This window comes from Triturus cristatus, chromosome 2_2 (assembly GCF_964204655.1).
Source record: "Triturus cristatus chromosome 2_2, aTriCri1.1, whole genome shotgun sequence".
Classification (NCBI taxonomy): Eukaryota; Metazoa; Chordata; class Amphibia; order Caudata; family Salamandridae; genus Triturus; species Triturus cristatus.
In genome coordinates, this window is record NC_140582.1 from 1,183,786,446 (window position 1) to 1,183,809,993 (window position 23,548).

General features: G+C 45.9%; 1 protein-coding gene across 5 annotated transcripts in view; it reads right to left on the reverse strand.

Moving 5' to 3' along the window:
* The window catches only part of RAB11FIP5 (RAB11 family interacting protein 5), a 334,850-nt gene that overhangs the window by 115,459 nt on the left and 195,843 nt on the right, over nt 1-23,548 (reverse strand). For all 5 annotated transcript variants that reach the window (XM_085642763.1, XM_085642764.1, XM_085642767.1 and 2 more), the window contains exon 2: nt 4,659-5,116. In XM_085642763.1, the coding sequence (XP_085498889.1) occupies nt 4,659-5,116 (458 nt within the window). The remainder of the gene's footprint in view (nt 1-4,658; nt 5,117-23,548) is intronic.

A 23,548-nucleotide genomic window follows, 5' to 3' on the forward strand; every position in this document is an offset into this window, starting at 1 on the left:
CTCTCAACTGGATCCAGTCAATCTTCACACAAAGGTATGGATTGTGAAGATTCGGATCTAGCCCCCTGCCTGGCTGCTGGGACCATAGATTCTCCCGAAGAGGGAGTCTAAGGGGAGGGCAGACACTCAGCGGTGTGGATGACCAGACCATCCGAGTCTACTCCAGGGCTACTAGAATGAGCTGTGCTCATGAGCCGCAGGGGCAGAATCAGGGGTAGAGGGGCAGATGCAAGCAGGAGGCCAAAGTCCCAAAGAAGACCGAGCATGGATCGGAGAGGGAAAAGTTTCAAAGTATCAAACGTTCAATCAAGGGTGTGACCCCCACTGTGCCAAGATACTCTGTGCAGCTTCCAGATGCAGGTGCCACTCATGGTCAGCAAGACAACACCTGCTGAGTTAATCTGCTCAGATGTTGAAAGGACCCCGGCTAGGGGACGGCCTGTCGGGCAGAGCTTGTGAAGTACCAGCAAGCGCCACAGTCTCAAAGCCTTCAAAGAGAAAACACAGGACCCCACTCCACAGATTATGTTATTCATTACTAAGCTTTAATAAACAGTGGAACGGTGAGCAGCTCCAGCCGATGTAGTCTACGGCACTGCTCGACGAGCGATTACACCTCGGATCTCCACACATTGTCCAGGTGACCTCCCCAACAGAGAGAGGAGGCCTTCGTCAACACGGAGTTCTGAAGAGAGCAGAGGAATGACCTTCTGCACATCAGATTAGGGTCAGACATCCACCTCTGGAGGTCTTGCATCACACAGTCCGCGATCTAAATCCTCTCCAAGGGGTATTTCCAATGTTGGTCCCACTGCAGCCTCTGCTACCATTGAAGTGCTAACGTGCCAGTGGGTCTGAGGCGCCAGACGGATCCAAGCGACTAGATCAAGGAACCTTTGCATCCTCATCAGTGGTAAAGCGGCTCTTGCCTGGAACAGATCATAGCTTGAATGGCCCAGACTCGCTGCGGAGGCGAAGAAAACGCCAATTAAACTACATCCAGGATGGCCCCAATGAAGGGAAGTGTCCGGGAAGGTAGTAGATTGGATTTGAAGTCTCCGACTGAAAACTTCAGAGTGGACAATAACAATATTGTGCATGTGATACAAATACTACTTGAGGTGAGCTCACTTCAACAGCCAGTTGTCAATGTACAGGAATGAGTGTGTTCCGATTGCAAAGTTAGGCCACAACCATGGGCGCTTCTGAGAAACAAGTTCAGCAACTTGAGCTCTAGACTCAAGCTCAGTCCCCCATCTTTCTTGGGGACTTGGAAGAACTGAGTAGCATCCCAGCGCCCCCTTCAACTTTCTGCAGGATCTTAATTGCACCTCCCTGGAAAGGATGCAGAATGATCTGCGGAATATTCTGTGGAAATTGTGGAAACTTCTGTGGGGTTTCCAGAAGCGAAGGGCATAGCCAACGTGGACAATTTGTAGAACCCATTGGTCAAATATGATCACCTGCCAGTCTAGTAATCTATGATGGATCCAGTCTTTGAGCGCAGTTGAGCACTCACGGCTGAATTTAAGGAATTTGTATGTTTTGCCTGGAGAAGAGAAGGGGACTGGAGTTGCTGCTAAACCTTGTCGCTTAGCATCTCCTCTGCCCCTGTAATCACAACAAATCTGTGAGCTTGGATCAGCTGCAAAGGTTGCTTTTAGGCCACACCCTTAGAATAGCCCTGGAAATTATTGTACTGCTGCTTAAACAGGCAAGTTTGGGGAAGCTCACTAGTGCTCTGCTATCCTTAAAACATTCTAAGGCCAAATCACCTTTTTTGCCAAAAAGTCTAGGTTAGTCAAAAGACATTTTCATCAAGGAAGCTTGGACATCTCCAAAAAAATCCAGAGGAATGCATCCAGGTGTGTAATCTGATGCTGGTCTCCCTGGGTTGGGCAACCGAGTCAGTGGTGCCTAGACCAGAAAGTAAGATCTGCCTGGTGGCATCCTGACCTTGAAGTGTGTGAGGAGGAGCTCCGAAGATCCTCTGGCTGGTCAAGCGCAACTACTAATGCCATGTCCTAAAGAATGTGGCAGTGGTGGGCCAGAAGCGTTCAAAGGGAAAGTGCTAGCCGGGCTGAAAAAAACTTTCCTGCCCATCACATCAATATGTTTAGATTCGGTCTTGTGGAGTAACTGTGTTGTGCATTTGTGTGTAGTGATGGAGCAGGTAGTGCAAACTTTTGTATACCTCCTCTATTCTGCATGAAAAATACTAATTATATAATCTATTAACTATAATATTATTAAATGAGTTTGCATGTAATTAATCAACATTATTAATATTTAAATTACACGTGGGATTTGCATGGCTAAATAACCTTTATAACTAAAATCTGTACGCATATTAACAATAGTATATGTGGTAATCGAATACTGCATGATATATGTTGCTTTTTGTAATGTTGCCCATGAGGAGGACCGAAAAGGTGACTAGGATTGCATTAAATGTTGCTATATGCTAGATAAATGCAAGCACAGAGGGATTAGCAAGGGGTTAACATTAGGATCACCATTTCCATGTATTAATTATTCTTTTGTGTTCGTTTCGCTTAAGTTGGAATTTGGGCCTAAATCAAAGATGGCCGCTGACACTACACGACGAAGTGGGCACTGTTCCACGAGGCGCGGAGTGAGCTACGTATGCGCGAGAAATCTCCTAAACCTCGTCGCGACCTTTGTTCTCCATGTACCCGGACAAGGCCAGAAAAACGGGAGGTCTGCCAAGATAGGAGAACAATCAACCTTACAATAAACCGGAACAAGCCGAATTTTGGACTAACTAGTGATATCACCCCTCGAACTGTACTGAGAACCTTAAACTTGCATCGAACGATCTCAACCAGCCAATCACGACTGGTCTGAAACTTTAAATTGTATCTTCTTTATTTCATTGCATTATAAAAAGGGTAATAGAATAGAGAGGGATGCGGACGGACGAACTGACTCTTCGCTTTGCTTCTTGCGTCACGTCGCTTTGCGTTGAAAGGCGTTTCCTGAATCTTTGAGGGTCTGGATGCTGCCCGATCAACTGATGACTGCGAACTGTTTCTAAATTTACGGGCAATGATAGATGCTTGCACGTCTCTGGTCCTTTGCCGATCTTTGGGACTGTAACGTGCTGAGCACAGAACTTTTGAGCTTTGGCCTGTTTTCGGACAATTTACTACAAAATTATGCAGAGCCAATGAATTAGAGGACTCAAAATAGCCAGATTAGGTAAATATGATGTTCTGCAATTTACTCAAAATTTGATATAAATTTACTGAAATTGGGCGAGACAAATGCTATTTAAATTCATTATAAATTTTAAGATAAACAATTATTGATTAAAGAGAAATCATGAGTTGCGAGTTTCATTTTGAGAGATCGATTCTGAAGTCTTAAAATGTGTTTTAGCTGGTTCTAAATCACCATCAACCAATCCAACTAATTTGGTCCATTGACCAAGTGGGAGGAGCGCCTTGATGTTTTGGGACTAAGGATGTGTAGGCGAAGGACGTTAATGTATATTTTGTAAAATAACTTTTCCTTCCGTATAGGTTATAAGGTGTTCCCCTCACATGTCCAGCGCTTGGATCACTCATCCCTCCTGTGTGTGCAGACCAGTGTGGAAGTAGCGCGTGAGTGTTGGTGTTATGGGCCCCACCAATGACTGCATGTGTGAATGAGTTAGTGTGACGTCTGGTCTGTGACGCAGGGAGGGTATTGGTACAGGTTGTTCCCCTGTTAACCGGTCTTGCGCTGGATCAGTAGCATGTGTGGTACATGCATGGTGTGCAATTGTGCCAGAGTAATGAAGGCCAGGGGGAACCACTTTGGACACCCCAGGGTTTGCCTTCACACATAAGGGAGGTACGTTATTTTCCCAGACAGTGGAAGTGTATTACTAACATTTCTGGAGCTGGAGGGAGTAGACTTGGTAACTGAAATGTGGGTAGTAGAGACGGGCCTCCTTTACAAATCAGATCAGGCCTTTTGCTAAGCAAGGAGCGGCTGGTTAGTTCTTCCTGAACGCAGTCGTTTGGTAGTAGGGGCAGGACTGCAGACTGCTGTACAAGGTGCAAACGCTTTAGACGTGGCCTCGCCTTTCTTTTTCCACAATTAAACGTTGTTGATTGACAAAAGCTGGGTGCAGGCATCTTGCACCAGTCTGTTGGTGCTTCAGGCTGGGGGGGGGGGGGGGGCAACTACGGTGCTGTGAGAAGCACTACTCTGCAAGTGTCCTTCTCAGATTATACAAGGGCTGTGCCTGGAGAGCAGCGAACCACCCCAAATAGGTTCTGAACCTGCAGACAGGGGAAAATAAGACTGTTTTTGGATTTCTCAATTGTCCGCTTTCGAACCTAGAAGCATCACAATAGCAGACTTAGTCCTCCAACTGAAAGGCGGCTCATACCCAAATAGTTGCATTTTCATCATTAGCTTCTAAAACTGCTGATTCAGGGAGAAGTGTAGGTAAATTCCTAGATTCATCCGAAAACTCAACTGCATGCAGGACCCAGGTTGTGCAAAAATTTTGCCAATACAGAAAGACGGCCGACTTTGTATGACACGGATAAACAGAAAAAAACAAAACATGCTGTAAAGATACAAACACACATGTAACGCATTTCAGTGTTATGTATAAGGCTTCTTCCTTGAAATGTCCTTACCATAGCCATCAGAGGACAGGTTCCTATGAGCAGGTTTTTTGGTTACCTCGGAAACCACAATGCTGACGTCTGCATTGTTGGCACCACCAGTGGATGAGATGGAGTTGTTTGATTTAATCGAACTGTTGGACGCGGTGAGGGAGGACTTGCGAAGCTTTCCCTTTAGAAAGAAGCCCTTGGACTTGGGTTTCTTCTCGTTGGCATCTCTTTGGAAGTCTTCATCATCACTGTCCAGCCTCCCCACACTACTGGGCACGATGGCAGATGCCGACTCCATGTTGTCGTACTTCTTGCCTTTCATTTTATCCTTGAGTTTCCCAAAGGGGTTGCGAGACTTCTCCTTGACGGATAGGTTGAACATGCTGGCGGTCATGTTGTTGCGGGTAAACTTGATGGACACTTGAATCTCTCCTCTCTCTTTCTCCTTTGTACCTGGCTTCGACTGGAGTTTGTACCACCTAAAAAAAAGTTGAAATAATGAGCAAATGTGAACAGATTTATCAACCTCACCTTAAACTCCACCGACAATGCAATCTGTGGCCAAGCCTTTTCCCTCTAAAATAAAGAGAAACACCTTCATCTTACACTGAATTAATATCAGATTAAGTAATTACTAGCAAAATATCTGGGTAACTTAGAGCTCTATTTTTCCTGTACTGCTTTGATTCGGTTAATGAGACCTCTGAGTGACGGTCTAGCCACGCAAATTAGGTAGGGATCCAAAAAGAAGTGACGAAGGTGCTGGGGAAAAAAAAAAAATGTAAAAAGGTTACAATAAAAGCCAGTTACATTATCTAAAGCAGAGACACCGGTCATTCAGGTTTGGTCTCTAATTTTAAACTGAACATCTTACTTCACACAACTTTAGGTCTCGAGTGACAACACTAGCCATTCTATATGGAACAAACTAAATTCTCACTATTGCCTTTTCTAAAATGTCAGTTTAAAAATAAATAATAAATTACCAACAGAATTGAGGTTCCCCGATATACACAATAAATTACTGACATTTCAAAGCTAATGCAGATGTTCGATTCTGAATGCACAATATAAATGGTGTGGATGCCAAAGGCACTGAGTGGATGTGCCTTAAATAAATTTAGGTTCAATGAAGCAGTATTTTGATGGGATCGTGAATTTAGCAAATGGAGCGGTCTAAACCCTCTCAAACATAAGTCTGGCAGACCTTGTGTTCAACAAGCTTCAAATTGAAATATTTAGGCAAGGCACTGCAAGTATACAAAGCTATGAAACAGGAGGGAAAACGTAATAATGGCATTTGGAAGAACTTTAAATTGAGCAGGCATAGCCGGGGGAATTTTGGGACTTCCCTCCTTCTCCCCAATACATGCAACAGCGCATCAGCCTAAGGGATTTGGGTTTCCCTGCGATCATATCAATAGCAGCGGGGATATGCAATGGCAGCCAAGGTAATTTCCGTTCAGTTTCCAGAAGCCCCACCCTCGAATTTCTGGGGGTGCCAAAAGGTGAATGAGTGTAGAGCTCCCTCACCACTCACAGAAAGGTTTACTCCAGTGAGGAACTGTTCACCTCTCTCCCCAAGGTAGGAACAGTAAATGTTTATCCCTAGACCCCATCGGTATCAATGATGATCAAACCACGCACTTTCACGGTTGTAAGGCTTGGCTAATTTTCAATGAGAAGCCGAACCCATTGACAAACCACCAGCCTGGAGCTAAACTCCAAAAATGACAACATCTGCTGCACATTGGTCAATGCAAGGTCTTTAATTAAAAATAAAGTAGAATTTGCCAATTTTCTACGCAATCACAGTATAGACCTGGCATTTGTAACAAACTTTGGCAGACGCCAGATCAGAACCAGACCTGATGAGAGCCTTTCCCCAAGGACACTCCCTACTTAGAAAAGCTCATTGAGCAAAGAGGATGGGCTTAGCGGTTGTGCACCGCAAATATAGAGCTGTCCTTTTCCTACTAATTCTTGCCCCAGATTCTGTAGCTCTTCCAGTGCCCAATATTAGAACCCTACCTTGTATTGACGGATATTACTGTTCTAGGTGACTTTAATTTCCACGTGCAAATTTCTGACGACAAAGACACGGAACATTTAATAGACACTATGGTCAGCGTGAGTCTAGTCCAACCAGTTCAGGAACCCACTCACAAAGACGGCCATACTCTGGATGGGATTTTCTCTAACAACCCAGCTTTCTCAGTAACCACCATACTTCTGGTCAGACCACAAGGCTCTCATGTTAAATTTACAACTCGCTAAACATATCAATGCACACAACAAACCTGAGCCTGACTCTAGTTGGAACCGTCACAGCTCAATTAGGTCTTAGCCAACACCCTTCCTGATGTGCTGGAGGGCATGGAAAACACTACCACTAATTACACCAATTGGTTACTGTCTGCAGTGGACCAACTAGTGCCCCAAAAATCATTCAACTGCCACGGAGCTAAAGCAAAAGCCCCTTGGTTTTCAGGAAAACTCAGACAACAAAAAACAAATGTCGCAAACAGGAGCGCAGATGGCATGGAAAATATAATCCTAACGAAAAACAAAAATACAAACATATCCTAGTGTATACAAATATGATTCAGGAAGAGAAATCTTCATATTTCATAAAAAATTAAGTCCACAAAAAATTCTGCTAGAACTTTTTCAAACAATTAGATCCCTAACTAATCTCAACAGTACCAATTTGTCGATCAGCAATCAATCGTTCTGTAATGACTTGTCAGAATTTTTTCAAAATAAAGTAGCAGAAGTCTACAAAATGTTTGCGTCAAATGAATATGCCAGTTGAAATTCTAGTGAAGATATCTCGTTACTTCTGACTTGTAATACTTTGACTAATTTCTCCCCCCTCACACCAGAACAAGTCAGCAAGCTATTTGACATAGTTAAATCCGGATCACCCTCTGATTCCTGTCCCCCAGCAACAATACAGATGGCTTCAAAGACTGACGTGGCCAACCTCTCAAAGATCTTTAATGAGATGTTCAAGGTGGGATATTTTCCAAAAACCTGGAAAGTTAAGTCCATTTTATCCCTTGTGAAAAAAAAATTTGAAAAAACACACAACACCCCCTCGAGACCAACAGCGATCACCCAATATCTCGCCTCCGATGCCAAGCCAAAGTGGTGAAGAGGGCAATAAACAGGGAAATTGTCTCCTTGAAGAATAACCTTCTCCTAGACTATACCTAATTTGGTTTCAGAAGCGGGCATAGTACGAAGACAGTCCTAATTGTCGCCACAGAAGCTATCAGAGCTTGCATTGATCAGGGAGGTAAAGTAGCCCTGATCCTTCTAGACTTAGCAGCACTCGACACGGTCAACCATCAGGTCCTGCTTAGCCGCTTAAACAGCATCGGTATGAAAGACACTGCATTGGCCACATGCAGATCATTCCTCTCAGACAGAGAACAATCCGGATCCTTTAAATGGCTTCGTCTCCACCCCTTTTTCCCTGCCTTGTGGTGTACCACAGGGGTCATCATTAAGCTTGACGCTCTTTAATATACACCTCACACCCCTTGTAAGTCTGATCAGATCCTTCGGCTTCTCTTTGGTGTCCTATGCAGATGTCACAAATCATTGTTTCAATCTCCAGTGATTTGCAGGAAACCGCAGCGAGATTTCACAACTGCGTGGAAGAAGTCGCAAGACGGATGAAGTAAAACTACCTAAAGTTAAACTCCAGCAAGACAGATTTTGCTTTTTGGCAATTATTTTGCCTTCTGATCCCCCAGATGGAGGCCGCAGAACCTGGGGACCCCTCCGACCTGTCAAGAGGGTCAGAAACCTGGGCGTCCTATTCGACGATAAACTGACTTTTGGAGCACAGGTGAAACCACTCACTTCATCCACCTTCAGCAGAGGAAGAACATTTAAAAATCCTCCTTTTATCCCCCATTAACTCCTAAAAACAGTGATTGTTGCACTGAAACGATCTCAATCTCAATATGAAACAAAGACTAAGAAAGCTGCAGAATGCAGCCGCTTGGGTTCTGCTAGAAATTCTAAAGTTCCACTCAGCCTCCCAGGCTCTACACCAGCTCCACTGGAAATATCCAATTTAAAGCACTCTGGATCGCCTACAAAGGCCCTGCATGGCTCAGCCACTTAATATTTTAAAAAGAACCTTCAATGGTATACCCATGCCAGAGCGTTGTGCTCTGTCTCAGCCAAAAATGTCATCATTCTCAGGCTCAAGCTGGCAAAATGGGGGCGACAGGAGCTTAATAGGTGCCACAGCTAAACTCTGGAACAGCATCTCTCTTACCTAAAATCACAGACCATCGTGCTCGGTTTCACGAAAGTCCTAAAACCCTGGCTCTTTACTATTCAATCTTAGCTCAGTCTACACAACCTCTTCCTCAACTTGTAACACTGCTAGCTCCACAACGCTCCAGCGCCATGACCCCTTATGGCATTCGCATGCTTTACAAAAAACATTAACATGAGAAAAGAGGGTGAGTGGCAGGTTCTCCTGGCTCTGCATGGAACCAGACAATTTGCTCGTTTATCTTGTTGTTTAGCTTGAAATAAAATCCAATTTGCAAGCTTCCTAGTGGCGAATCTTGGGCATCCCTAATTAAGAAGAAGTACAAGTGCGGATGGGCAGCGACACCTATGCCACTCCTCTCCGGTCTGTGTTTGGAGCATCACGAGAGCAAACATCCAAAGAATGGCCTGATACAGGCTGCTGTACTAGACAACGACACTGGTAAGATCGGATACACCACTGAGGCTATCCGAACGCAGCAAATGCTCGTGTGGATGGTGCACATTTACACCTAGAAGGATATGGACTGAGAGCATTTCTGTACAATAGCATAAATCACTCACACAACTCGCAAGTGCAGTGCGTTTTTTATTTGCTGTGTAATTCAGTCACAAAATGATGTGTTCTGCATAATTAACAATGGCTGTCCCTCATGGATGCACTGAAGCTCGTAGGGTACCCCAATGAATTGTTAAGCATGCAAGAGGGCCATAGTGCATGGAGTGTGCCTTGTATTGTTTGTATAAACCACTCGCCTAAAAATCTACACAAGCATTCAAATGGAAAAAAACCCTTCTTTTACCTTTGTTTTCAGGTTTCCTGAAAAACGTTGGATGGGCACGATAACGGGCACTAATTTATGCCCTCATGTTCCAGTTTACAAGCAAGTCGGCCTGTTTGTACAGGTTTATGTCTGCATGCAAGACCAAGACATTTAAACAACAACATTACCCTAACACTAAACACGCCGAAAGAAATGATGGGACAAGATAATTATGTGCTGATAAAAGCCGGGGATCCATAGAGGCGCTTGAAAGGGCTGAAACACATCAACTAAAGAATAGGGTTTTTAGGCTAATAATTCCATGAAATACACCCAATATTGAGTTTTTAAACCATATCAAAGGAACCCAATAATAAAGGGAAACTGCGGTTTCCTTTAGCCATTTTTATCTAGACAGAAAAGACCCCATCGGAAAAAGAAATCCGAAGTGCTCTCTCGAAAATGGTTGAGCCCACCCTGGTTTATAGGGGGAAAGACAAGACCCGATGATGAAGCAGGACACCAATAGTGTATGTGAGAGCTCATTAAAAAAGTAATTTACGATTGGAGAAAGAGCAGAGCCAACCAGAGTAAGAATTTCAGTGAAAATGTGGAAGGACATTTTTTTTGTCATTGGATGCTGCTTAGAGAGGCAATGTCCTGTTTTTTCGCCTCACCCCTACAAACGCCTCTCTTCGCTCCTCAGACATTTTCTCTGGGAGATAAATTCCCTAAGATCATGAGATTTTGGAGAAGACCATCACTCTTCCTCAGGTGTTCGGCAGATAAGCCACAGAGTCCTGAAGCAGAGACCACGCTCTGCAGGACCGTAATCTTATCCGGTTCATATTGGTCCACTGGTAATGACCGTATCCAACACCCACATTAACCAAGGCACCACCCCCTCCTCACAGATTATAAAACCAAATGCAAGAAGGATTCTGGACCCATTCCAAGTTTGAAAGGTAGTGGGACTGTGGCCGAAGGAAACAAGGCAGGGTGAAGTTGCAAGGAAGGAGAAATCTGACCCACCTTCAGAATAAATAGCTTGGAGACATGTAATCTTACACTAAACCCCACTACAAATGATGAACTGTTGGAATGACACGTTCTAAATTGATTTTGGATAAACATCGTGTTGCTGCATCTTCTATTAAACCCCAAACAAGCCAGTGGAACAAGGTGCACCGTTTCACAAGGCTGCAGTAAAATTCATTGATTTTGCTGACCTTTGGTTTAGAATCTTTGTTATTTGGTTTGAAGTCCAACGCTTTACATGATCTTTTGGAATAATGTTCTCTTTTCCTTCTACTTCCTAAAAGGGTTTAAAATGGACCCACCTTTAACATAATTAGGATTATCTTAATGCAAGTAGTTCAGCGAAGTCTTTTTTATATTTATTTGGTTGCATCAGGTGAGATCCTTAGGGTGTAGAAGGTACCACTTTATATCCTGTATTAGATTATCAAATATTCGTAATAAAATCATGGGTAGAGACTGAACCTGCTCAGAAACCGGATAATGTACCAAGACACACAAGAGGCAGTTTTATGAGATGCATGGCTGTAGGATTCTGGTGCTAATCGCTATTCAGAGGATACTGCTTTCATAATAAGTCACTGTATCCACAATTTATTTCCCATTCCATGAAGATGGAAAGTCTGTAACTGTAAAACTCTGAAACAAATCAATGTAATTTTACCTAGGAGGCCCATATGGCTACCTAAAGGAGAACGCAAAAATAAATTCCAGTTTCTAGGCACAGACTCTACCTGCAATCTAGTGCGAAGATCTCAGCATCGGTAGAAATTGACCATTGCAAAATAGGACATTTAAGGAGATGCAGAGTTTTAAGTTACACCGCACCCCAGTACTAAATTTGCCAGTCTATGTCCTCAGAATCAAGGTTGACAAAGATCGCCTTTTTCACCCTGACCTAGTTTCAGGTAACCTTTAGTCACTCCCAGCCCATCTGTTCTTAGTAGGGTTGCCTGGACTATTTTTTCTTGTATAAAATGACAGATTACTTTATAGCTTGCTGTAGGGAAGAAGTGTTACCCAGGACTATCTGGAACCCCACCACTAGAATGGGCAGGACTCGCAGAGCTATAGGCCTGTGTTCCCTCCAAACATCGCTGAACCGAGGATGCGGAAGAAGATCGACACAGATGCAGGTGTGCTTCCAAAGGTGGTCCTTCTAGAGTTGGGGCATGGCAGAATGAGCTTTTTTAGCGAATATATTTCTGTTTAAGCACCCTCGTTTTTTTTTTAGGTCTCGCCTGACCCAGCGCAGGCGCTGGTCTGGCGAGACTTATTGAGAGGGCTCCAAAAAGTGCTGCCAGGCCAGCCTAGAGCTACAGTGCATGTGCGCGGGCGCCGCGCTTTACCGCGAGTACTTTCACTTTCGCGGCCACTTTGATGTTTGATCGTGATCACGATCGCGATCACTTTCACGGCCGCAGGGCCGCTTGCATAGCCAATAGGTCTCGCTTTTGGGACCTTATAAGTATTTAGTTATGCAACTGTTGCATGGCTAAACACTTATAAGGTCCTAAAGGCGAGACCTATTGGATATGCCAATGCTTGTTTAACTTTGTCATTGATTATCAAAAAACAGACATGTTTCATTCGTTATAGTCGTCCTTGGTAACTGCATCATATACACAGTGTTATCGTGCATATCTCACATTGTAATGTACAAAGGCATCTTATAATTTCTTAGCGTAATAACTGTAAGCAATACAATGCATGTCATGCAATTCTCAACAGGCCGCTCAATTATCAAAATGTCCCTTCAAAGTCTGTTGAGGCAGCAGATCCTGGCCATCAAGCTGATGCCGTCTGTATCCCAGAATAACAGAAAGGTGCTGACGTGGTGTGCATAAGGTGGCGTAAAATCCAGCTGTGCAATATAGAGCTGTATGTGACTTGTCAGTGTGGAATCCAAATGTTCTAACCTATACCCGTGGGTACTAACCCAGAGTTGGATTGGGAAGCGGTGGAGTTAAGTAGGGTGTCAATATACCTTATTTGGGCCCCAGATATCCTTGGGGCGGGCTGTGCTGGGTAACAGGTTGGAGTAGATCTCGCTATTTGTACTGCAGTGCGCTAAACTATTTAACCAGCCTTGCGAGGTGGGAGAAACTTTGCTGCCCCAGTGTAACGCTATCCCGCGGTTTGCCAAGAGAAGGCCAAGGGATGCAAGTACTGAACTGTTTTAGGAAAGTTAAGTGTAGCCCAACAGTGCCATTTCCGGAATAGCAACCAGTGTGAGCCCTAGAATGTTCCCTAATGTTTTGTGCACCTGTTCCCAGTATGGGCATATACGAGGGGCAAGTCCAGGACAGATGGGCAAAAATCAGCGTGCTGAGAGCCGCATTTCCGGCATGTGTGTGGCCTATTGGGGTCAATTTTATGTAGTTTAGCCGGTGTCATGTAAATTCTTCGGAGGAAATTATAATGCAATAATTTATGGCGACTGTTCAATGAAATGACCTTTGTGGCTTTACAGCAGACAGTCCACTGGTCGTCCGTAATTGGGACGTCCCAGATCAGCCTCCCACTCTGCTCGAAGCTTGTCTATGATAGGGACCTGTGCTATGCAGAGTTTGTAAAGTTTGGAAACCAATGTGTGTTTCATTCTCATTGAGGAGAGACAGATGTGTAAATGAGTCAGGCTCCAGCGAAAAGCCAACGATCGTGGCTCTTAATGCCGAGTATAGTCTCTTAAGAACGAATTTGTCCATGAACGTGGCCTCTTGGAACGAGCGTCCTCAGTGGCCAAAAAGATATGCCCGCCGGGGTACAAGTCACCTATCGTGGTAATGTCAAACTTAGTCAATGTGCGTTGCACAATTTTCTCACCTGTTATAGGGAGCCAACGGGCATTCGGAAGTGGAAGGGCCGATGAGTATAAAACTGAAGTGCCAGTGTAGCGGTGGAGCCTGCTCCACGCCCAGCTGGTGGTCGAAACAGTTTGTATGTTGACTGGACTCCTGGGTTTGCCCCTGGGCAAGACAGTTGCTAGCAACTCAGGCAGGACAAAATCGGCCTCTGGGCGCAGGAATGGGATCCTTGCGTCTGGGTGATACCAAGCAAAGGCGTAGCTACACTCTGCCACTAAGTAGTATAAATAAAAGTCCGACACTCCAAATCCGCCCCTATCATACGGTAAAGTGAGTATCTTCCATCGAACACGTGGCCGTCCGCCACCCCGCACCAGCTGGATAAGATGGGATCGTAGTGTTAGAAAGAAACTATGTGTGAGCGGCATGGGAATATTATTAAAAAAATATAAAAATTTGGGTAGGACCATCATCTTAATTATAGCGATTCTGCCTGCCATGGACAGAGGGAGACGTAATCATTTCTCCACCTGAGTCTCCAGCTTCTCGATCGCTTGTCCATAATTAAGGCGCATAATCTGGACCGGGTCCAAGTGTACATGGATACCCAGATATTTGACGGATTCCGAGCACCATTCCAATGGAAACTCACAATCCCAAAGGGGCGTACTGGTGGTTAAGGGAAAAATAATTGATTTGTGCCAGAGTGCTGTCCAAAACATAGGATTTCCCGGATAAGCGGGGCTAGGTTCAGGTGACAGAGAATAGTATTGTCTGCATATAATGAAACCAAAAGGGGGCCTGTATTAAATTGCAGTCCTCTATGAAGATGTCGTTCCTGAAAGTGCCGTATTAAGGGGTCCATGGCAAGAATGAATAAAAGGGACGACAGAGGACATCCCCGACGTGTACCGCAGGGTAGTGCGAAGGAGCCAGATATGGTGCCGTTTATGCGAAGAATTGCCGTTGGACGACTATATAATAAGCCTGTAGTGGCTATTAAGCCAGCTGGCATACCCATACGACACATTATGGATACAAAGAAGGGCCACTCGAGTGTGTCGAAGGCTATTTCTGTGTCAAGAATAGCCGTTGCAGGAATTTCAGGATTTATTGTATGCAATACTGTGAACAAGGTCCGTAAATTTAATGAGGTCGAACGAAGTGGGACAAAGCCGGATTGTGCTGGGGAGATAATGAACTCCATTACCTGCGACAGTCTATTAGCGACAATTTTAGCAAGCATTTTATAATCTACATTTAGTAGCGAGAGAGACCTGTATAATTCACAAAGGGAGGGGTCTTTACCGGGCTTAGGAATAATAATAATAATAACAGCTACGCTTAATGTAGGAGGCAGGATTTGTTTTTATAGGACCTCCGCATATACTTCGATCAAGTTCGGTGCTAGAAGGTCTGAAAAGGCCTTGTAGAACTCCCCGGTAAAGCCATCAAGGCCTGGGGCGGAGGAGCCACGAAGCACTTTAATTGCCCCACATACCTCATTCTCTGTGATGGGTTCTGCCATGAATTCCTACATGTTTTTTTCTAGGTAGACTAAGGCAATTTCAGATAGATAATCCTCTTGTGCGGTCTTGTCACTGCCGTGTCTAGATGTATATAGCGTAGTGTAGTACGACAGGAATTCATCCCGGATATCAGTGGGAGTCATGAGTAGAGTCCCGTCTTTGTTGCGGATCTCTGTGATGTATGCTTTGCTGTAGGGTGGCCTGAGGGTTTGAGCCAGTGTGCGACCAGGACGATCGCCCTCACCATATCTACGGGCTGTTTGATATTTACCCAAATAAAGGATCTCGCGATCCGCTGTTTCTCTGTATTCTGAAAGGAGGGCAGCCGCCTGCCTTGCGAGGTGGATGGGGGAGCATGCCGCGCCAAGTGTTTCCAGTTCACCCTCTATCCTAGCTAGTGTTGCGAGTAGAGCCTTGAGTACCCCTGCATGTTTGGAAATGCAGACACCGCGGATGTAGGCTTTGAACCCTTCCCACAGCACCGCTCAGGAGTCCACCGAGCCAGTGTTAATAGTGAAATAATCCTCTATCGCTTCTCTGACCTCGTGACAGAAAAGGTAGTTTAGGAGAGCGCGACAGGGAAAGCGCCATTGCCTTTCGAACCCCTCGGGGCGTGGGATAAAGTTGTACCGGGGAGTGGTCGGAATATGTTCTAGGAGTGTATTCAACGTTTGATACCAGGGGGACACACCCGGGGAGATCAGCCAGATCGATCCTGGTCCACGTGTTGTGTTGCCCTGAGTAATGTGTGTAATTAGTAGTGGTAGGATTGCGCCTGAGCCAAATGTCTATCAATGAAAACTGGTTGCATAAGTCTCTCAAAGCACGCCGCGCTCTAGGTTTAGTATCTGGAGAGGCGGATGTACTATCCAGGTCCGTATTCAAAATGAGATTGAAATCCCCGCCTATCATAACCAAAGTGGGTTCTAGTTTGGAGAGTTGAGTATGCAGTGCATGAAAAAATTCCGGGGAGTCGGTGTTGGGGGCGTAGACACATATCAAAGTAACCGTGTGACCCATCATGGACCCTACTACAATAGTATGCCGACCCTCCTTATCCTGGACGACCAACTGGCAACTAAAGGGGACTCTCTTATGTATAAGAACTGCCGTGCCTCTCGCATAGTTACTAAAATTAGCGAAATACCTGTGGGCACCCCAACTGGAAGCGAAACGTGCAGCGTCTGAAACTGGTAAGTGTGTTTCATGCAGGAAAGCAACCTCTATTATGTCCATCTAAATAATGCACCACCTGCCGTCGTTTACGCTGGTTATGGAGACCTTTGACATTCCACGACAGCAGAGCCAAATTAGAGGGACCTGTGATTAAACCTGGTTGCGCCATCTGTGAGCCTTAAGAAGTCGAATGAGGACGAATGTTATTTTAAAAGCGTTGAACCAGAACCAAAGACAATAAGTACGATAATCAATCATAAAGGCAATGGACCCTACCCTAACCCCCCTCCCATCACCCAGCCTTACTGCAAAAAAGGCAAGGCAAACCCCATCCTGCAAGCAAAAAACAGAGTACCAATCAACTTTACAGTGGAAGAGCTCTACATCAGGACCAACCAGAACAAACCCAGGGGGGTGGCAACGCCACGTCAGCCGACCAACTGTGAAGTACATATTAAACCGGATCATAATGTGTCCCCATGTAGTTCAAGAAACAAAACAAAAAAAAGTGGGGGGTGTTGGGGGGACAACCACACATCAAAGTCACCCAAAGCCTGAGAATAGGTCCAAACTGGCGACGGATCTGCTATGTGGAGGGGACGGGACGCCCCGGTCTTCGTGTGGCTGGTCATTACTGCTCATATAGGTGCGACAGAATTCTTGGACCTCATTAGGATGGTCAAAAAAAAAAAAAAAAAAAAAAAAAAAAAAAAAAAAGTACCCGGCCTCCAACCTCCACCCTAAGCCGTGCGGGATATAACATGCCGTATTTGAGGCCGAGATTTTGGAGGGTGGTCTTTACCCCGGTAAATTTGCACCTGGCCTCCTTCACCATCACTGTGAAGTCTGGATAAAGAGCGATCTTTGAGCCCTGCCAAGTAGTGTTCCCACGATCTCTGGCCAAGCGCAGAGCCGTGTCCCCATCTTGGAAGTTCATGATACGGCCTATCAGAGGGCGAGGAGGGAGGCCCGGGTTAGGTCGTGGCCCAAGGGTGCAGTGGGCCCACTCCACCACAAATCCAGGTGTGAAAGATTCCCTCCCAAGCATATCTGCTAACAGGGTTTCGACAAAGAGGGCCAGACGACACGTGGACTCCGGAACCCCAAGAATATGCACATTATTGCGGCGGCTGCGCGCTTCAAGGTCTTCATTCTTTATGGCCACCTCCTTCAATATGCGTTCCATTCGGCCTGATTTTTAGTTGCTTGCGCTGTGCCATCCTCAATGTCAGAGATCCGCGCCTCCGCCGCGTCGAGCCGTTTATCATGTGCCTGGATTTTCGTGCCCATTGCTTCGAGCGTTTTGTAAAGGGAGTCAAAGCGACTGTCTAAAGACCTAAAACCGGCTCTCATCTCCTGTAACCACTCAGTTGGAGGGGCCAAGGTGGCTGCGTCACGAGCAGGGCTCGAGGCACGTTCCGCCATGTCTGGGCCTTCTTCCGTCGTCTTCTCCGATGGGAGTGTCCTTTGTTGCGGGTCCTTGCAACCCATGCCGTTGTAGAGAGTTAGGGAACTGACCCACCACCGTGGTCGCCCCAAGGATGCTGCTGGCCGTGCTATGGGTGTCGAGGCAAAGAGGTCTCCACCGGCCACCACAGACACCGCGCCCCCAAGGCACCCAGTCAACAATATGCCCGCTATATCACAATCACCCCTTCTAAACAAACCGGGCCCCCAGCGTTGGTGTGGGAGATGCTGTCACACGGCTTGGCGACTGATGTGGGCAACCTCTGTGACAGCAAACCGGGTTGTGGACTGTGGGTGGGGCATCAGGGGCACAAAGCCCCGCACAAAGTCCAGCAGCCTGCCAGTAGCCAGCAAGTTCAATTGGCCAGAGGATGCCAGGTGAGCTGAAGAGCCCCGCAATGCCAGGATGCGTGTAGGCGTTTGCTGTATTCAATTCCGCCTCGGCCGTAGAGACAGCTGTTCCAAGTACGCAGCGGAGTTAACATTAGATTAGGCCATATCGGTGGGGGACTGCGCAGGAGATTACCGGGCACCGGGGGCCACAGGCAGCCTCTAGCATTCCCCCTCAATGCAAGGCTCGCGCCGCCTCAATATCGGCTGCCTCGGCGACCCAATTGTCGGTGGGGCTACTGGAATCAGGAGGGAGCGCGGCTGCAAACCCGCAGCGGGGCCAGGCCGGCCCTGCCTCGGCCACAGTGATTACGCTTATTGTGGAAGTGCGGGGGTGGGGGAAGCGGAGGCGTACCAGACCGGCACCCGGGCACTAACCGGCACTGCAGGTCCCCTCTCAGGGTAGAAGGCTGCTTCGATGTCTGTAGGGGCTGCGCTCAGTCACGGCATTCGTTCAGGCCGCCATTTTCTCCTCCTCCGGCTCGCAGGTACACATCGCCTCGGGCCGTCTCGTATACCCCGCACCGTTCAATTTCCTCGCGATACTCTCTGCATTGCTTCAGGGGTGCACCGACGCCCTTGCCTCCCTCGTATCAGCACTGGATGCGGGGGGAAACACATTTATTGTCGGTCGGCTGGCGGAGCTTCAACGCCGCGCGGCTATTCGGTCTGCGGCTTGGCTACGCCCCCTCGTTAGATTTTGAATTCAAAATCAAGTGAGGGTGAATGTTCTGTGCCATATGGGATTACTTTTCATACTGGGAACCACAAGAGAATTATTTTTTTTTTTTTTTTTTTTTAAAGGACGCCAACACACGAAGGGATGGCTTGTAAGTTGTAAAGAGTGAATTTAAATTCCTCGACCAAAACATTTACTGACTCTTTTGTCTCAAGAGGGTTGTCCTCCCTGTTATGTGCTTCAGTGACAACAGAACTGCTTTGCCAGAAATCCTGTTTACAGACAGAAGATGGAATTTAAAACAGAAGAGCCTGAAATAGGCCGATCAACTATTTTGACTGACCCTAAGTGCACTAATGTACACGTCCTGGTCATGAACTTAAACAAGCGCACCTAAAATAGTTTGTTTTAATAAGAATGGTTTTCTGCCAGAATGCGAGACCACGAGACACTACAGCATCAAAAACAAAATAGGTTATGGAGACACGATCCATAATGTGGATGTTTCAAAACGAAGGCAATGATGTGCATTTCATACAAGCAAAGTGCCCAGAGTTGTTCCATTTATTGATCATACGTCTCTTGGTAAAGTAGAGGTGCTCTCTATAAAGGCAGACAGTTCCACCCCGGTTCTCGACTCTCCAGTTCGGTAAATCTATGTTCGGGCCATGTTCGGACAAAGTTGACGCAAACACTGGGCCATTCACAGGCCAATGTAAACTGCTGTAGTCTAGTATTTATATTAACCACAATGTTATGTAATCTAGATGGACTGTGTGCCAACTCACTCGCCAAGGAATATCCCGGCACAATACCAACCACTGACCATGTAAGTATCATATATTTAGAGAGTTTAAATAGCACAAGACCCAAGGGTATCAGAGCGCTGTACATTGTTGTAATGGGAAGGGATTTTCTTTCTTTCACTGTCCCAAGCCACTTTGGGTAAGGATACAACTTGCGTTACTCAAGCAGTCCGTATTGCGCATGTGGGTTCACCTAGCTGACCCTCCCAGGATCTCTTATGACCGATTGGTCAGGTATGATCATGACAGAAGACATCATAGAGAAAATCAGTTAAATAAGATCATTTGGACTTTATTATTGAAGGCCAAGATTGAAGGGTTTGCCCATGTTTCTGGAGGCATCGAGTCCAGACTTCTTGTGGTCGACCCGGAGAAGGTGCGGTCATAGGTGTTTTTTCTAAATCTTGGAGGTTCTAGCAGGAGGAAGCTGGCACTCGTAAGGGAGCGGCTGCCTCCTGATTTCTTGAGCTTCGGTGCCAAATATACAGGTTTTTCAAGGTGGATGGCCTAGTGGGTCAAGCAGGCTATTTTAACTGGATTCTGGCTTTAAAAGGGAGCCAGTGTAGAGATTTGAGCAAGGGAGTGATGTAGCTGAAACGTTTCATTCTTCTATTCACTCTTGCCACCTCTTTGAGGGTTGCGAGAGCGTTGCTGTTCTTGCTTTCGGCAAGCCGGTTATGGTAGCCCTCCCATATTCTCGTTTGTACCGTCAGTGCACCTCCCAGATGGAAGCCCTCTGGGGGTGTCAAGGAGTACCATGGACCTCCCCAGACACCCCATTGCAGGAAGATGCAGTCACTCACTGCCCTCGCCTGCAAGGGGATCTCTCTCTCCTTTTGAAAGTGCAGGTGGTTTGCGCCTGTACAGTGAAACACGGAGCGCCTTAGAATTAGCTGATCCGTATTTCACTTAAATGAGCTGTCCTGGGGGCATAATGAGTTTGCAGCTACCCTGGGGGCAGCACATTCAATGTGATACGGGGCAGTTTCCCTGTTTGCATGTAGGGGACCTGCTTAAAGGTGCACCGTGGCGCAAACAGGAAAAGTGTGCCCCTTGTGTAATAGGGCCCATTGTGATTTGTGGCCGGCTTTCTGTAGTTCAGCTTAAGTGTATTGGTGAGGACTACTGTTTGTATTCCGTAGGTCAATGTAGTGTGTGTCTGAGGTGTTGTCTCATATGATTGCAGCAGGTCTTCTATATCGGACATGGATAGCAACGCATTAGCCTGTAGCCCAGTGTTACTCAAAGTACAGACCGGGGGACGCATACGGGTCCCTGGGCAGCAGCAGCACTGGGCTGCTGTTTACTTGACTCCGCATCAACATGAAAAATAATGTTAAACATACAGCAAGCACTTATTTAAAGGTTAATTTGTAGTTGGGGAAAGGAAGTAACTAGGCCCTTAACTTTAGGAACAAGTTAGTTTTTCAAGACTGCCACCAGATATACATGCTTTGCTTCACCTACACCCACTTTACACCCCCCCCCCATCCCGCCCCCCACCCCCCGGTATCAGTGCGGCCCTCGGTCACATCATAGACCAAAGTTTGCGGCCCCCAGGAAAATGTTTGCGGGTACCCATGCTGTAGCCTGTTGGGAAGATGTGTAGTGTTTGGTACCGGGGTGGTTGACCAAAAAAGGGAGCGGGGCGATCCAGGTTGTGTGGAGGACTCTGCAAGAGGTCATTCTCCACCACCTTGAAGTTAGTTTGTACTAACAGGTCTAGTTTTGCTGTGATGCGTTCGATTTCTTGGCAAATTAAGTTTAATTTGGTTTCTAACAAATTCGTTTTGGGGTGCCACTGGGATGTTAGGGTGGGATTGTAGATTGTGATGAAGAGGAGTGTAAGAGGAGCAGATAAAAAAAATTTTTTTTAAAAAGGGGCTGGACTAAAACAGCCATGTTTTAAAAAGCTGACTAAAATCTGATAGATTTTGAGTACGTATATCAACAGAAAATTGTTCCAGTGTTGGGCAGCTATATGAGAAAACGAGCGTCCTCCTGCTCTGGCTCGATACACGTCAGGGCTTGGCAAGCGTTTGAGGTCGGACGGCCCTAGCGGGTTTATATGAGATGCAATAGCATTGAGGGCCACCAGCAGATCACAGAAATATCAATAGGTTAGGTATGCTCCCTCTTGTTTTCCCTCTGCCGCTCTCTTCCCCAGTTCCACTGTTACTGCTCTAAGATTCTAATGCAGTCTACCTTTAGAACACCGATATGCACTAACTTACGAATGTTTCACAGGTACAGTCTACCTATAGAACGCGGACATGGACTACTTTACGAAGGGTCCACCGGTACTGTCTACCTATATATCGCTGACATTCAATGGTTCCACTGGCACGTTCTACCTATAGAGCTCCAACATGCACTACCTTAAGAATGTTTCATGGGTACAGTCTACCTATAGAACGCGGAAATGGACTACCTTAAGAAGGTTCCACCGGTACAGTGTACCTATAGAACGCGGACATTGACTACCTTACGAAGGTTCCACCGGTACTGTCTACCTATACATCTCTGACATTCAATGGTTCTACTGGCACAGTCTACCTATAGAGCTCCAACATGCACTACCTTACAGGGGTTCCACGGGTACAGTGTACCTATAGAACGCGGACATGGACTACCTTAAGAAGGTTCCATCGGTACGGTCTACCTATATATCACTGACATGTAATGGTTCCACTGGTACGGTCTACCTACAGAGCGCTGACATGTATTACCTTACGAAGGTTCCACAGGTACTGTCTACATTTAGAATGTTGTTACGCACTACCTCACAAAGTACGGTCTACCTTTACAAAACTGATCTGCACTACTTTAAGGTCCCTCACATACAGCCTATGCTTAGGACGTTGATATGCACTACAAAACAAAGTCTCCATAGGAGCAGTCTAACTTTAGAATGCTAAAATGCACTACTCGCGAAGGTTCCACGCTTACAGTATGTATCAAAAGCGGATATGCACTACTCTCGAAGGTTCCACGCTTACAGTATGTATCAAAAGCGGATATGCACTACTCTCGAAGGTTCCACAGTTGGAGCCGCTGGGCTGCTTCTGGGACTCGGTTAGAATGTGCTATTAACCATTAAATGATGGAATCTACCTACATGTACTATTCTGATTTCTAATAGATCCTATAGAAAACTACAAAGTACTAAAATACCCAGTAAAAAAAAAATAAAGAAATTCGTAGAGTAGCTCAAGGAAAACATTCTATATGTTTTTGTTCCCAGAGATTTATCAGTCAAGAGGAGAAACCAAAACAAATGAAATGCTAGGAAAGATGTTTAATTAGAGCAGCATTTGAAATTAGCAGCACTGCAGGTAACCGGGTAGGATCCACGCATTTTACATTTATTTGGGTGGATGGGAACGCAGGACACTGCAGGATGCGACAGTGGTCTTAACTCCCATGGCTGTGCGCTTTACACCGTAGATTGTAGCTGTATCATTAGCGAGTGAAGGAGGTTCACTACCTCCACCACCTGCAAACTTCACCTGCCCTTAGGAACGTACCACAAGGAGCAAATTAAGGTGTGTTTTTTTGTAAGAGCTGACCTAAAAACCTAGTTTTCGCTGTTTATCCTTGTGGAGTAAAAAAAAAGATCATAAATAAAAAAATGCACAGAGGGTCTTTGGGTCCGCCCTCTTTCACCATTGGTCTGGTCAGCTGTCATTCATATTCTGCTTCCGCCCACCACAGCATAACAAACAGGGACATAAGGTAAGCCCACTTCAGCCATTTGTTCTGGTGCACTAAGTGAAAGCGCTTCTGCTTTTTTTTCAGCCATTCATTTTTGGGTAAAATACGTCTTCAGGTTACAATTATTCAAAACGAACAGCAGCCTTTCTTTGCAAAAATATGAATTCCCTGGGATGAGCATTAAACTAAAAAGGGGTTGAATACATGTTCTACATAAACCTGCCTGATAGAAAGCACCTGTA